Raw genomic sequence first — 14614 nt, 5'->3', positions numbered from 1 at the left:
GTTGATTCAAAGTGATTTCAAATTCATATTCCTGTGTACCTTTTAGTAGATTTTTAAACTATTCGTATTTTATATCCTCTGGAAAATACATGTTCAGATTTCTTCCCAGCAGTTTTAGACATATTTGTCAAATCATGATTTCCTTTACTTCAGCCCTAAAGAAAATGGAGATTTAAAGATTGTCAATTAGTTTATGCAAAAGAAAATGTGATACTGGTCCATGACTGGGGCTCCTAGGCACTACAGTAATACAAAAACTAAATAATAATAATAATCTGCTGTGTGATGATTGTTTACTAAGTGACATGTTTCCTGATAGTGAGGCACTGCTTTATGGTTCTGGAGATATTGTAGACATTGGTAGTATAGTAAAGTGTGTAGGCTAGATCTTCAGTTGTACTGAGATATAAGAAAAAGGTGCGTCTAAGACACATTTCCCATTCTCTCTATCCTGGAGTTGCTGTGGGCTATTTTGGCACTCAGTGTTAATTTGGAGGAGCATAATCTAGAGTGCTGTGTTTTCCAGCCCTGTCCCCTCCTTCAGCCATCCCTGTCTTCTATCCCCGAAGAAACATAGCTGGTTTCACCAGTCAAGGATTTCCCCCAATGGGGGAGCATGCATTAGTGTATCAGAATTTGACACTGTGTCAGAAAAGACATTATACAACTCAGGTGTTTGGGGGCTCATTTTTGCAAAGCACGCACCAAGTTAGTTCCTTTTAAAAATATTTAAGAATTTGATAGGTTGAGATAGGAGTCTGGGTCATTTCTGAGACAATGCAGGAAGAAGTATGACTTGAAGAAGGGTTTTGAGCAGGAGAGATAGGTTGTGTGAACTACAGGATTAGGGAGGACAGTCCATAGATATAGGAATTGTAGATTATATTGCCATTCTGCTTTAAACTGATTTTGACTTGGGTTTGCTTCTTTTTCTGTCGTTGCAGGAGCTCCATCACTACTGTTTACATTGAGGTACTTCCTCCAAACAATCAGAGCCCTCCCCGCTTTCCCCAGCTGATGTACAGTCTTGAAATCAGTGAGGCCATGAGAATTGGTGCCGTGTTGTTAAACCTGCAGGTACAGAATAGTTCAGTGGAAGCCTTTACACAGCTACTTCTGTTTACATGTGTGAGACTCAGGGTCCTGTCCTCCTGTAGAGGTCAAAGCGAGGATTAAAATCTATTCCGTAAGAAAAAGCGAATAAGAAAATGCAGACTTGGCATTTTTGTAACATTTCAGATTTCCATCATACCAAAATATATTCATGCATAGCTTTTAACCAGCCTTCTTCTCAGAAATGTGATAAAGAATAATAGATTATATTTAAACTTCTCATTGAATTTAATATTTGTGTAGGTTGTCTGCATGAAAGCCTTGAATATTGAAAGGCTTGTATTTATCCACCAGGCAGTTACACTGGTTATGCAAATTTCCCTGTAATGATTCACTAGTCTCAACACTTCTGAAAGTGAGAGAAAAATTCCATTTCTGTGTCCATTAATTCCTTAGCCGCTCTGCTGATACTGCCAAAAAGGAGGCCAGTTGTGTTTATTGTATCTACCCACTATGATGTTCACTGACACTAACAGTTCATTTTTTCACATGTATTATGACTATTCAGTTGTGTAATTACTTTCAGTCACTGCTGACTGGAGCATGATTTGAACCAGTGACCCAGAGGCAAAATGTTCAATGTCCCAGTTAGAGTCCTCTGATGTCTCATAACTCAGGACCTACTATGCCCAGAATCAACAAGCTTTTCCCGATAAGAAGCTGAGAATCTTCTCTCTTTCTAGTGGTTCAAAATTCCTATTTCTGGTCTTGAGCATTCTTGGTATTGGACCACTGAACCTGTCAGTGGAAAAGGGCTTTACCTCTGAGGCAAGTGATTTTGGGAGATAATTCCACATTTAGGGAAGGAAGAAGGAACTGTATGTGAGTGTGTTTTAAATTGCTGCTATTTGAAAGTGCTCAGAAGTTAGGAATGGAATAGATGGATTAGTGGGCAGGATACAGCTGAGGTGGTCCAAGATGTATGTAAAATGCAATTTTATGTGATCCTGCATTTCCTTGCATGACTCCAAAAGTTGTTATATGTTATATCATTACATATAGGCTATGTCTACTCTATGAGCTATGGGTGTGATTCCTAGCTTGCGTACACATATGCTACCTCAGTGAGACCTAGCACAAACGGAAATAGTCATGCAGCCACTAGCAGCACAGGCAGAGGAAGCAGCAGCATGGCTTAGCTGCGCCAAGTGCAAACCCGCCTCAACCCAGTGGGCATGTGTATGTGTATATGAGCTGAGAATCACACCTCCAGCTCATAGTGTGGATGTAGCTATATCGTGTGTGTAGATAGAATACAGTATGTGAAATCGTTATTATATACTCACTTTGAGCCTGGTTCCCTGCTCAGTTTGCTATTTTATGCTACTGTAGAATCAGGCCCTTGTAATAAATGCAGCACAAAACCGTGAGTTTTTCAATAAATCTGGGCTGGAGTTTTTAAAGAAGCCTAAAAGAAATAGGCACTCATATCGCAATTGGATTTAGGCAACTAATTCTCTTAGGCTTATTTAAAAAACCTAGCCTGAACGTATTTATCCCAAATGGAGTTCGTGCTAACTGTTGTCAGTGGGTAACTAAAACTCAGTAGTGAAAAATAGTAAAGCAGATAGCATTTAGGGCTGTCAAACTATTTAAAAAAATTACAGTTAATCACAAGATTTAAAAAAATAGTCATGATTAATTGCAGTTTTAATCACATTGTTAAACAACAATAGAATGCCAATTTAAATGTATTATAAATATTTTTGATGTTTTTTCTACATTTTTCAAATATATTGATTTTAATTACAACATAGAATACAAAATATAAAGTGCTCATTTTCAGACAAGTACTGTAGTACAATCTCTTTATTGTGAAAGTGCAGCTTACAAATGTAGAATTATTATTATTACTATCTTACATAACTGCACTCAAAAACAAAACAAAGTAAAATTTAAGTGCCTACAAGTCAAACCGTGAAGGGGCATAAGAATGTTTTCATAGCTGACTTGTAAATAACTTGCAACTCCAGCTGCAGCAATGCCATGCGAACAACTGTTCTTTCTTTCAGGTGACATTGTAAATAAGAAGCGGGCAACATTACCTACCATAAATGTAACCAAATTTTTTTGCCTTACCAATTGGCTGAACAAGAAGTAGGACTGAGTGGACTTGTATGAGGTGAATTGAAAAATACTATTGGTTATCACTTTTACAGTGCAAATATTTGTAATAAAATAATAATATAAGGTGAGCACTGTACACTTTGTATTCTTGTTGTACTTGAAATCAATATATTTGAAAATGTAGAAAAACATTCAAAAATATTTATAATAAATTTTATTTGGTATTCTATTATTGTTTAACAGTATAATGAAATCTGTGATTAATCACAAGTATAATTTTAATTTAGTTAATTTGTTTTGTGTTAATCGCATACCTTAACTGCAATTAATTGACAATCCTAATAGCATTGCTTGGACAATTTTGACCCGAGAACTCAGTCTGTAGTGAATGAGGCCCACATACTGTAGTTTGGTTACCTCAGCAGAATGCAGATACTCAAAGGAATAGAATCAGAGACAGTGGACTAGAGCATCAGCTGGTATAAATAGCATAATTCAATAGAGCTCCAGTGAATGGAGCTAATCAGTGAAGTCAGTGCCAGAGCTACGATACTCATCAGAGGATATGGCTCTGTATCTTTGCCATTTTCAGTAAATTTACTGAAAATAAATTATCTAAACCAGAACGAAATACAGGAACTTTATCTGAGACTGATTCATGCAGATGCACGGGGGAAAGTTTCTGTTAAACAATGTGCTGAACCACTGACAAAAGATTAGCATAATTATGGATGGTTAAACAGACACAAACACCCACGCGGAGAAAGAACAAATAAATTAGCCCAAAACTGAAAGTTACGTTTTGGCACATTTATACTGCCTGTAGTGTGTTTTAGAATTACACAGCCCAACTCTTCTGGATAATTTTCATAGTCAATCATAAGCTAGTTGTCTCTGAAAGCATTGAAAAAAGGGAGCCAGCAGCAGGCTGAATCAGGAATAGGCATTAAACTGGCAGCTGCTCTAATGCAGGAATATGCAATCCTTGAGGCTCAGGTTATCCTGTAGGTAGCAAACCTTAGCTCTCACTCACTCATGCCCGTCACCCCAATCGGGGTATGGGCCGCCAACAACAGATCTCCAGAGTCCTCTATCCTGGGCCATTCGTTCTAACTGGTTCCAGGTATAGGCCATTTTTTTGCTATCAGCCTGATGGTCATGTCGCCAGGTGTTTCTTGGACGGCCTCTTTTCTGCTTGCCTTGAGGGTTGCACCGCAGTGCCTGTCTGGTGATGTTAGTTGGCTGCTTGCGTAGTGTATGTTCTATCCAGCCCCACCTTTTCCTTCTGATTTCTTCCTCTGCTGGGAGTTGACAGGTCCTCTCCAAGAGGTGGATGTTACTGATGATGTCTGGCCAGCAGATCTGGAGAATCCTTCTGAGGCAGCTCTTTATGAAGGTCTGGATCTTCCTGATGGTTGTTTTGGTTGTCCTCCAGGTTTCAGCTCCATACAGTGGGACTGATTTCACATTGGAGTTGAATAGTCGAATTTTTATTGCCAAAGACAGCTCTCTAGAGCTCCAGATGTTCTTGAGCTGTAAGAAGGCTGCTCTTGCCTTACCAATCCTTACTTTGATGTCTGCGTCTGTGCCACTCTGCTGGTTGATGATGCTACATAGGTAGGTGAAGGACTGCACTTCTTCCTGGGGGCTTCCATTCAGTGTGACTGGGTCATTGCTGATGAAGTTAATCCTAAGGATCTTGGTCTTGTCCTTGTGAATGTTGAGGCCAACCTGTGATGACGTGGCTGCCACTACGTTGATCTTCTCTTGCATCTGCTGTTTACTGTGCGAAAGGAGTGCAAAGTTGTCAGCAAAGTCCAGGTCACCAAGCTGGGTCCACAACGTCCACTGGATTCCGTTCCTACGCTAGTAGGTGGATGTCTTCATAATCCAATTGATGACGAGAAGAAAGAGAAGTGGTGACAACAAACATCCTTGCCTGACTCCAGTTTGCACCTGGAAGCTGTTAGTAAGCTGCCCTCCATGGATCACTCTACAGTGTATACTGTCATATGAGTTCTTGATCAGGTTGACCACCTTTGCTGGGATGCCGTAGTGCCGAAGGAGCTTCCAAAGGGTCTCTTGATCCACACTATCGAACGCTTTCTCATAGTCAACAAAATTGATGTACAACGAGGAGTTCCACTCTATAGACTGCTCGACTGTGAAGCGAAGCGTTGCTATCTGGTCTGTGCATGATCTGTTCTGCCGGAAACCTGCCTGTTCATCTCGTAGCTGTGGATCGATGGCATCCTTCATTCTCTCTAAGAGGACTCGGTTGAAGACCTTCCCTGGCACCAACAGGAGTGTGATTCCTCTATAATTGGCACAGTTGCTAAGGTCTCCTTTCTTGGGGATTTTGATGAGATATCCCTCTTTCCAGTCTACCGGAATCACTTCTTCTTCCCATATCTTCTCAAAGAGGGGGTACAGCATTTCCACTGAAGCATCCAGGTCTGCTTTCAGGGCCTCTACTGGGATGTCATCAGGTCTAGCCGCCTTCCTATTCTTCATCATGGTGATGGCTTTTCTGATCTCGTCTCTGGTTGGTTTATCACAATTAATTGGGAGGTCCTCGTTAGCTGAGTTGATATCTGGTGGATTTGGTGGTGCTGGTCTGTTCAGGAGTTCCTCAAAGTGCTCCGCCCATCTGTTCATCTGTTGTTCTATTCCTGTTATAGACTTCCCCTGCTTGTCTTTAACGGGACGTTCTAGCTTGCTGAACTTTCCAGACAGTCGCTTAGTAGTATCATACAGCTGTTTCATATTACCGCTGTATGCTGCCTGCTCCGCTTCTGTTGCCAGTTCATCCACATACTCTCTCTTGTCCTTCCTGATATTCCTCTTCACTGCTCTGTGGGCTTCAGCATACTCTTTTTGAGCTTTGGCCTTTGCTGCTCTAGTCCTGCTGTTGTTGACTGCTGCCTTCTTCTTTCTATCTTCTATCTTGATCAAGGTCTCTGCTGTGATCCACTCTTTCTGCTGGTGTTTCTTAATTTCAAGCACTTCCTGGCATACTGACCTAAGTGTCTCTCTCACTTTCTGCCATCTGTTTAGTACACTGTCTTCCTCTTCCTCAAACCGATCCTGTAATACTGAAAACTTATTCTTCAGCCTCAGTCCAAAATCTTCCTTGATCTTATGGTCCTTCAGAAGGCTGATGTTGTACTTCACTCTTCTGTCTGACGTGTCTATCCAGTTCTTTTTCAGCTTCAGCTTCAATCTGGCCACCACTAAGTGATGATCGGATGCCACGTCTGCTCCTCTTCTAACTAACGTCCTGCAAGGATCTTCTAAACTTCTTGCTAATGCAGACATGATTGATCTGATTTTCTGTGGTGCCCGCTGGTGATACCTAGGTAATCTTGTGGATCCGCTTGTGAGGAAAGATGCTACCTCCTATGACCAGGTTGTTAAGTGCACACAAATCCACAAATCTCTCTCCATTCTCACTCATCTCTCCCAGAGCGTGGGTCCCCGTGATTTGTTTGTATCCTGTGTTGTCAGGTCCAATTTTGGAAACCTTAGCTAGTTTTAGGATATTGGATAATGCAAACACAGTATTGGAAAAGTAAATAGAGTGTTGAAATGAGCCTTGACCTTTTCCCAAAGTTTCCAAATTAATTTTCAATATTTAATTGTTAATATTGCGTTGTAATATCAAGTTGTATACTCAGAAATTTAAAACAAGTGTTTATTTAATCTAGTTAAAATTATCTTTAGGAAAACATGTCAGGCCTAAATTTCATTTGCAGAGAAAGGGTGATATTAGCCATGCCAGTGGGGGCATGAAAGAGTCATGGTCCTTGAATCCCTTCTCAGTGACTTGGTCAGCTATGGAGGGGAGGATTTAGGTGGTGTAGCTAGCCATGGCCGTACTCCCATTACATACCAGAGATCCCCAGATACTATTACTAAGAATATTTTGAAAAGAGCATAAAACATTTTAATTTATTAAAGAACAGTGTTTTGAAAATTAAAAAAACCCACCTTATTATAGTATACATTCAAATGATAGCTTTGTATTGTATAATGTGTATCCTGACACACAGCCTGGCATATGTGTAATCTATTATTTTATTATTAAATTCAAATAAGATATTGCAATATTTACACACAATATTTATTGTTAAATCACAAATATATCTAATAAAATTTGTCCAAAGACTGTTTGTCTTGAACACGTGTCATTTCCATTGAGATCAAGGAGACTGCATGTGATTTTAAAGGTTAAGCAGATGCATAATGGTTTGTAGAATTGAATCCTTGTTTTGTTTGGTAGGATGGAAGTGAGGAGTATTGAAAACAAAACAAAAAAAACAACAACAAAAACCACATTTTAAATCCTTGTTCATTTAATTCACTTTTTTTAATTTTTGACACAAGATTCTGATGACAATAGCCACGAATGACCAGCTTCTTTTGAGAGCGGGTTCTTTAATTTTTTTTCTGAACTATGTGACCCCTAAGGCCTTGCAGTGTATTTCAACTTCTAATAAGTAATCCTCAATATTTCAAATATACCCAATAGCTACATACACTTAAAAATTCCACTTTATTGGATATTCTAGTTGTCAGTTCCTTCTATTAACACACAGATGAAGGAAAGTCCAATTTATTTTGTATGCTAATTCCACATATTTTAAAATGTACCCAGTTGATTACAACTGGTATTTTAATAGCAACAATCAAGATTACCTTAAGTAACACAGCAATAAATAATCCCCACTGTGTTATTTGGTAAATAAAACTGCGTTTATTGCATGCCTAGAAGCTGTTTATTACTTCACATTCTGCTAGCCATTGTTGATTAAAGCTTAAGTATGCAAATGTTCTTATTTTCTTGAGATTTCGATAAGCAGGAATAGAGCAATTACCATTTTACGGAGGTGTACTCTACAAGCAGGCAGCAGGCAGTAATTCTCTAGGGATGGCAAAATGGGTGCATTTAATTGATCTTGAAATATACAGGTGTCAAAATACAATTTTATTTAATCAGCTGATCCAAATTTAGAGAGAGATTATTTTTATTGGGTTATGAGTCTGCAGTTTTCTTTGTGTTTTTACATGATGTATTTATTTGAATTTAATTGATTAAGATCATACATAATTTATTTTGCTATTACTTGTGCATTTTAAAGAAGCACATTCAAACCTACCATATCAGTGATGTGCATTCCCAAGTTATTGGGGAGAGGTGGAATGTCTTTGTTCTTTTGTGTTCGAGAGTCTGGATTCAAGAAGAGCAGGGAAAAAAGCTGCCAATGTTGCAAATTTGATCGACAGTCAGGACAGTGAGTTTGTCAACTATAATGGAGAAAGTGAGAGGGAAACATAAAGGGTTCTGAAAAGTAACAGAAAAACAGTGACAGTTAAGAGATGTGACCCTAGACAGAGGGAAAGATATTAGGTGTGTAGAGAGAGAGATTTAAGACTCATCAATATAAAAGTGATGTTGGAGACAATGGAAATTAATTGAATATTAGAGCTTCTTAAAAATGTGGGGTTTCCGCAACAATTTTTGTCAGATAATTTTTTCCCATTTTTTGTTTTAAAAAATGAAATTTTATTGTCCAGCTCCCCGACATGGAGATGAGTGTAGAGGAGACAAAGTATAGACCTCTGGAAGCACCAAACAAAGTGAAAGAGAAGGAAGTGGATCTATCAGAGCTAAGGTTGAAGAAGCAGTCATCAAGACAGGCAAAGAACCAGGAAAGGGCAGAAACACAGAAGTCCAAAAAAAAAAAAGAAAAGAAAAAAAGAACATCAAAATGAAACTGGTTCTCAAGAGTGTCAAAGGCAGTAGACAATTTAAGGCGGATGAGTATGGGAAAGAGACTTGGAAAGGAAGAGGACAGTTTCAGTGGAGAGGACTGTAATTATTTATGCAAAGTGAAAGAACTCCAACAGGGGTGTCTGAGAGAGATCCATCTCTGAATAGCCAACAGCATGGTGATTAGGATATGGGAGACCTATGCTGAGGTTCTCTGTCTCAATCAGGCAGAGTGAATGCCCTACCCACTTGGCTATATGCTATTCTGGGGGGGGGAACCTTCTTTTTTTTTTTCTTCCTGGACCTGAGAAACCTTTCTTAATTACAGTTTCATCAAATAGATTTCATTTTGACTAATCATCATTTTTAACCCCCAAAAATTGTCAAAAAATTCCCAACCAATTCTTCTCTTAAAGAGATATTTGAAAGAGGAGAGGGTAGTGGCTTACAGAACAGTCTATGATTGCTGCTTTATACAAAAAGGGCAGCATGGAAAAAAATGTAAAGATATTTACACTTTGGGCAGTCAAATGTGGCAAAACTGGTGGAGCTGAGGGGCTCAAGAGCAGATCTAACTTGTGTGAACTGTCTGTAGCACATCAGAGATCATATGCCATCTTGGGATTCCCAGAACACTTCCTCACCCAAAAGCCAACACATACCTTGTGCCAAGGGCCTTGGGAAGAATATTTAGGAGCCGACTCTGTCAACTCTGCACCTGATAGCGATTCCCCCATGCCAGAGGAATCCCCAGCAGGAAAACTGTGTATCTGCTTGGTTTGTATTGCCTCAAAAGATTGATTTTGGCCTCTTGAACTTTTTAAAATAATGTTTGGCCCTCAGGCTCAAAAAGTTGGACTCCACTGCAGCCCATCACCAGTTACCAGTTGAAAGGGGTTTGATAACAGCCTTCAACTACCTGAAAGGGGATTCCAAAGAGGGTGGAGCTTGGCTGTTCTCGGTGGTGGCAGATGACAGAACAAGAAGCAATGGTCTCGCGTTGTGGGGGTGTGTGTGTGTGTAGGTTGGATATTAGGAAACACTATTTCACTAGGAGGGTGGAGAAGCACTGAAATAGGTTACCTAAGGAGGAGGTGGAATCTCTATCTTCAGAGGTTTTTAAAGCCTGGCTTGACACAACCTTGGCCGGGATGATTGAGTTGGTGTTGGTCTGCTTTGAGCCGGGGATTGAACTAGATGACCTCCTGAGGTCTCTTCCAAGCCTAATAATCTATGATTGTGAGTTTTACCATCACAATCTTTCAGCAAAAACCAAAAAAAAAACAAAAGAAATTCCCTTTTGTTTTTCACTTTTATAAGTGGGTCTACTAATAACATTAGTTATCAACCTTTGCAGACCAATATATTAGGTTTTTTAAAAAAACTGTTATGAGGATGTAGAAAATAGAATTAAATTCTTCTGGCATTTCACAGCATTTGTATTCTTCCTAACATGTACGCTAAAATCTTGTCAATCATGTAAACTAGCTTCTATTTATAAACTAGTTAAGAGAGATGTTTATTAATGTCAACATTCTTTCAAGTTTGCTTGGACAGTTTTTGAGAGAAAAGTATTTGTGCAGTTTGCAGAGCTTATTCAGTAGTTATCTTCTGGTATGTGCTTGGTTTGCAAATTCCAAGATTTCACATGTCAAGTTTCTTGTTGTTTTTCTTCTTAAAACAGCCACTCAATATGTGAAGTTCAGATTCATGGATACAATTGCAAGAACAGTTATGTCAATCTAAATATCAAATGTTTCAAATGTCATTTTTTAGGGCATTAAAATTTGCCCAGGGAAGGTAACAACGGCATGGACAATTACACTGGTCTACAATTTTTGAGAAGTCGTCTGCTTCAGAGATAAAATGTGATATTTATTATGTATTTTGATGTGCTGAAATCAAATATGACAATTAAAACAACTGATTGACTACTGTTTCTAAGATATTTAAGTTTTTACATTTTATGTCTATGTATATTGTGTAGATAGTAGAGTTTTAATCATAAATTGTAAATCTAGGTCTTTTCATGTGTTTATGGTTGCTTTACATGATAATATTTCACCTGTCCTGTTTATGTAACACTTTAAAAATCAGCAAAAGGGTTATATAAATAAAATGTATTATGAAACAAAAGGCAAAAAACTATTATGTACATAGTTTAGTCCTATTCAGTGTCTACTCGGCGCTTCTTGGCTTGTCTCTTATATTCATTCAATGGAGCATCTCTTGTCACTGTCCAGCAATAGTTTGCAAGCATTGATGGGCTCCATTTGCCCTGATAGCCTGGCAGGAGATTCCACTGCTGTAGTCTGGAGCCCAAAAGCTCTGCCTTACTCTTGGGTAGTTCCAAATCCCTGACAAGGTCATTCAGTTCACCTTGTGTTATGAGGTATGGTTCAGAGGAGGAGGATGGGAGAAAAGGTGGGTCCTGTGACATTGATGGTTCAGGACCAGAAGTTTCATCCTCTTCCTCTTCCTCGTCTGACTCAAGTGAGAATGATTCTGGTGCATCAGGAACCGGCAGTCCTTCTCCATGGGGTACTGGGCGTATAGGTGATGGAATGTTTGGATAATGCACAGTCCACTTTTTCTTCTTTGACACACCTTTCCCAACTGAAGGCACCATGCAGAAGTAACAATTGCTGGTATGATCTGTTGGCTCTCTCCAAATCATTGACACTGCAAAAGGCATAGATTTCCTTTTCCTGTTCAACCACTGGTGAAGATTTGTTGCACAAGTGTTGCAGCATATGTGTGGGGCCCACCTCTTGTCCTGATCTCCAATTTTGCAGCCAAAAGAAAGGTGATAGGCTTTCTTAACCATAGTGGTTATACTGCGCTTTTGTGATGCAAAAATCACTTCACCACAAACATAGCAGAAGTTATCTGCACTGTTCACACAAGTACGAGGCATCCCTGCTCACTTTGGCTAAACAGATATGTGTCCCTTTGCAAAATCAAACACTGACAAATAAGAGAGCACGACACTGTATGATTTCTAGAGCTGATATAGGGCAATTTGTTCAGCAGAGTGATGTAAGCTTCGTTATGATTGCATCATCCATGACTTCTAGGAATAACATGATGCAAGTCATATCACGTATGACGCAATACCAGCTTCAGATTGCATCATTCATTGTTTTGCCTAAAAAGCAAGTACTGTCCAAACCCAGTCATAGATGTATTCATAGATCCAGTCAAAGATGTATTTTAGTCATTTCTGGTTTAAATTGAGATCCCTTCCCTTTATAACTCACTTCTCCTCTGCCATTCCCAAGTCAAGGGTCGTATATACTGACCCAATAGCATATCTTGAAAACTAGAGCCAATCAACAATTTTAAGCATCATTTTCATTCTCAGTGACCCAGAATTAGTGAAGTTGGACTACATTTATTTCAGAAGCATTTTGGCTGTAGAGCAGTGTTATTATTGTGAAATCATTTTTTGAAAGTATTGTTCTCATCCTGATCTTCCAGGATGACCCAGGAACCTGAAAGAAAAGTCAGAAGGGTTGTGATTTAGGCGTGAGGGTCAGTAAGAGGAACATCAGCAAAAAGGTTGAGAAAGATGGCAAACAAAACAACCAGAAAGTAAAGTATCTGGATGAGAAGAACAGGGGAAAAGTCCCGCTCTGAGGGTTGTCAAGGAAATGTCAGGATTTGGTCCAATCAGAATATATTTGCACAGCCCTTAAAAATAATAGAAAACATAAGTACTTAAATAAATAATAAATTTCATATGCTACTTGTTCATACTAGTGGTAATAATTTGAAAGTGTATATTTTAAATAATTAAAATATTTTTGTATGTGTTCAGAATATTGATGTAATGCAATTGCATAGTGAATACTGCACATACAGCCATAGCTGATAAAATGGAAACAGTGAGCACTGATTCCTCTTGTAAAGATACTTAATATTTAAATGGCTCTATTTTGAAGGTTAATTTTACAGCATATCGATTGAACAGCACTAACCAACTTTTTTAGCATTTATGACTGTAACATATTATTTTGATTGTTTTTCTGAAGGCCACTGATCGAGAGGGTGACCAAATAAGATACCTCATCCAAAATGGAGATCCTCAACATGTTTTTAATCTCTCTGAAACGTAAGTGGAACTACATTTTTAATTCTTCTGTCAAATGAATATATAGATTGTGAGCAAGAGAAACGACTTCTAATCAGAGGTGTTCAGCTGTTTGTTGTTCAGCTCTTACCTGTTAATGAGAGCTCACTCGGTGGTACTGAGCTCTGAAATTTTACACAGGGGACTATTTATTTATTTTAAACATTTTACTAGTTAAAACCTATTGAAGTGGAAATATTCCATTTACAAGAGTGACCTGGGATTAATTAGATGCCTTTAAAGTTGTCAGCCTTTTGCTAATGAAAGGAATATTTTACTTACTCTCTAACTTTGAAAAATACTACTCTGTAATGAAAAGGAAGATTTTTTGAGCTATTATTTTAAAACTAGATATTTCAGACACCAGTAAAATGGGAAACATTTATCTTTTCCTACAGTTGAAAATCTCCTTAATTTCAATAACAGGATATATTACAAGTACCAGACAGTATCCCCATATTCTTTCAAGTGGCTGCAATTTACATCCTGCCATTCTGCCAAATGTCATTCCTATTCAAAGGGAAAGGGAGGGTAAAATGACTTCCCCGTGCAGAGAATGGGAAGAGAGTAAGCAGAGGTGAGAGGAAGAGGAGGGCTTTTGTTAGGGGCTTATATGTTAATCTAATTTCATCAGGTTTAAGGAGTCAGGCCTTGGCTACACTGGCACTTTACAGCGCTGCAACTTTCGTGCGCAGGGGTGTGAAAAAACACCCCCCTGAGCGCTGCAAGATACAGTGCTGTAAAGCCTCAGTATAATCAGTGCCCCAGCGCTGGGAGCGTGGCTCCCAGCGCTGCAAGCTACACCCATAGAGAATGTGGTTTACGTGCAGCGCTGAGAGAGCTCTCTCCCAGTGCTGGCGCTCCGACCACACTCACACTTCAAAGCGCTGCCGCTGCAGTGCTTTGAGATTTCAAGTGTAGCCATATCCTAAGTGAAGAATTGCAGAGACTTCCTTACACCAGTGTGAATATACCAAAATAAAAGACAGTAGATCCATAAAAATTCAACCCCTAATGTTTGGATGGGATTAGCTAATCTAAATTTAATGTATTTTTTAGGTGACCTTTACCTTGGTCTCTAAGCACTGACAAAATTATGTAAAAAGGTAGTTGGTAATGGGCTCTCTGATTGGCTACCCAACCTGACTTCAACTCTGACCCTTGGCTCTTCCATTTTGCTCCCAACTTTGGTTCTGATCCTGGGTTCTGATTCTTGGCTACCAACTCCTGTGCTAACCATAAGGGCTGACTCGTGCTCCAACTGCTAGGCACGACTGCCTACATTCCAATCATGAACATCCACTGAAGAGAGTGTTGGTTCTCAGGAGAAATGCCTACAAGGCTGTAACCTCTGGGGGAGGGCTTGCATTGTTTTTTTAAATAAATCCCACAGGTGTGGCCATTAACTAACTTAGCCTTCCACTACCATGTTTTCAATGTATATATGTGTGAGGGTAGTCATTGCTAGAAGAAGCCTTTATCAAAACCATGATGACTGTAGTCTAAACTCTACTGGCATACAGTTCCAA

At 39.1% G+C, this 14614-nt stretch overlaps 1 protein-coding gene across 5 annotated transcripts in view; it reads left to right on the top strand.

Annotated features, from left to right (window-relative positions):
• Window positions 1-14614, top strand: part of PCDH15 (protocadherin related 15) — a 1497017-nt gene that overhangs the window by 1149988 nt on the left and 332415 nt on the right. For all 5 annotated transcript variants that reach the window (XM_030569599.1, XM_030569597.1, XM_030569596.1 and 2 more), the window contains 2 exons: window positions 945-1077; window positions 12988-13067. In XM_030569599.1, the coding sequence (XP_030425459.1) occupies window positions 945-1077; window positions 12988-13067 (213 nt within the window). The remainder of the gene's footprint in view (window positions 1-944; window positions 1078-12987; window positions 13068-14614) is intronic.

This window comes from Gopherus evgoodei, chromosome 7 (assembly GCF_007399415.2).
Source record: "Gopherus evgoodei ecotype Sinaloan lineage chromosome 7, rGopEvg1_v1.p, whole genome shotgun sequence".
In the NCBI taxonomy this organism is placed as follows: Eukaryota; Metazoa; Chordata; order Testudines; family Testudinidae; genus Gopherus; species Gopherus evgoodei.
The sequence above is the reverse complement of the archived record's forward strand: the minus strand, read 5'-3'. Positions and strand labels throughout refer to the sequence as shown.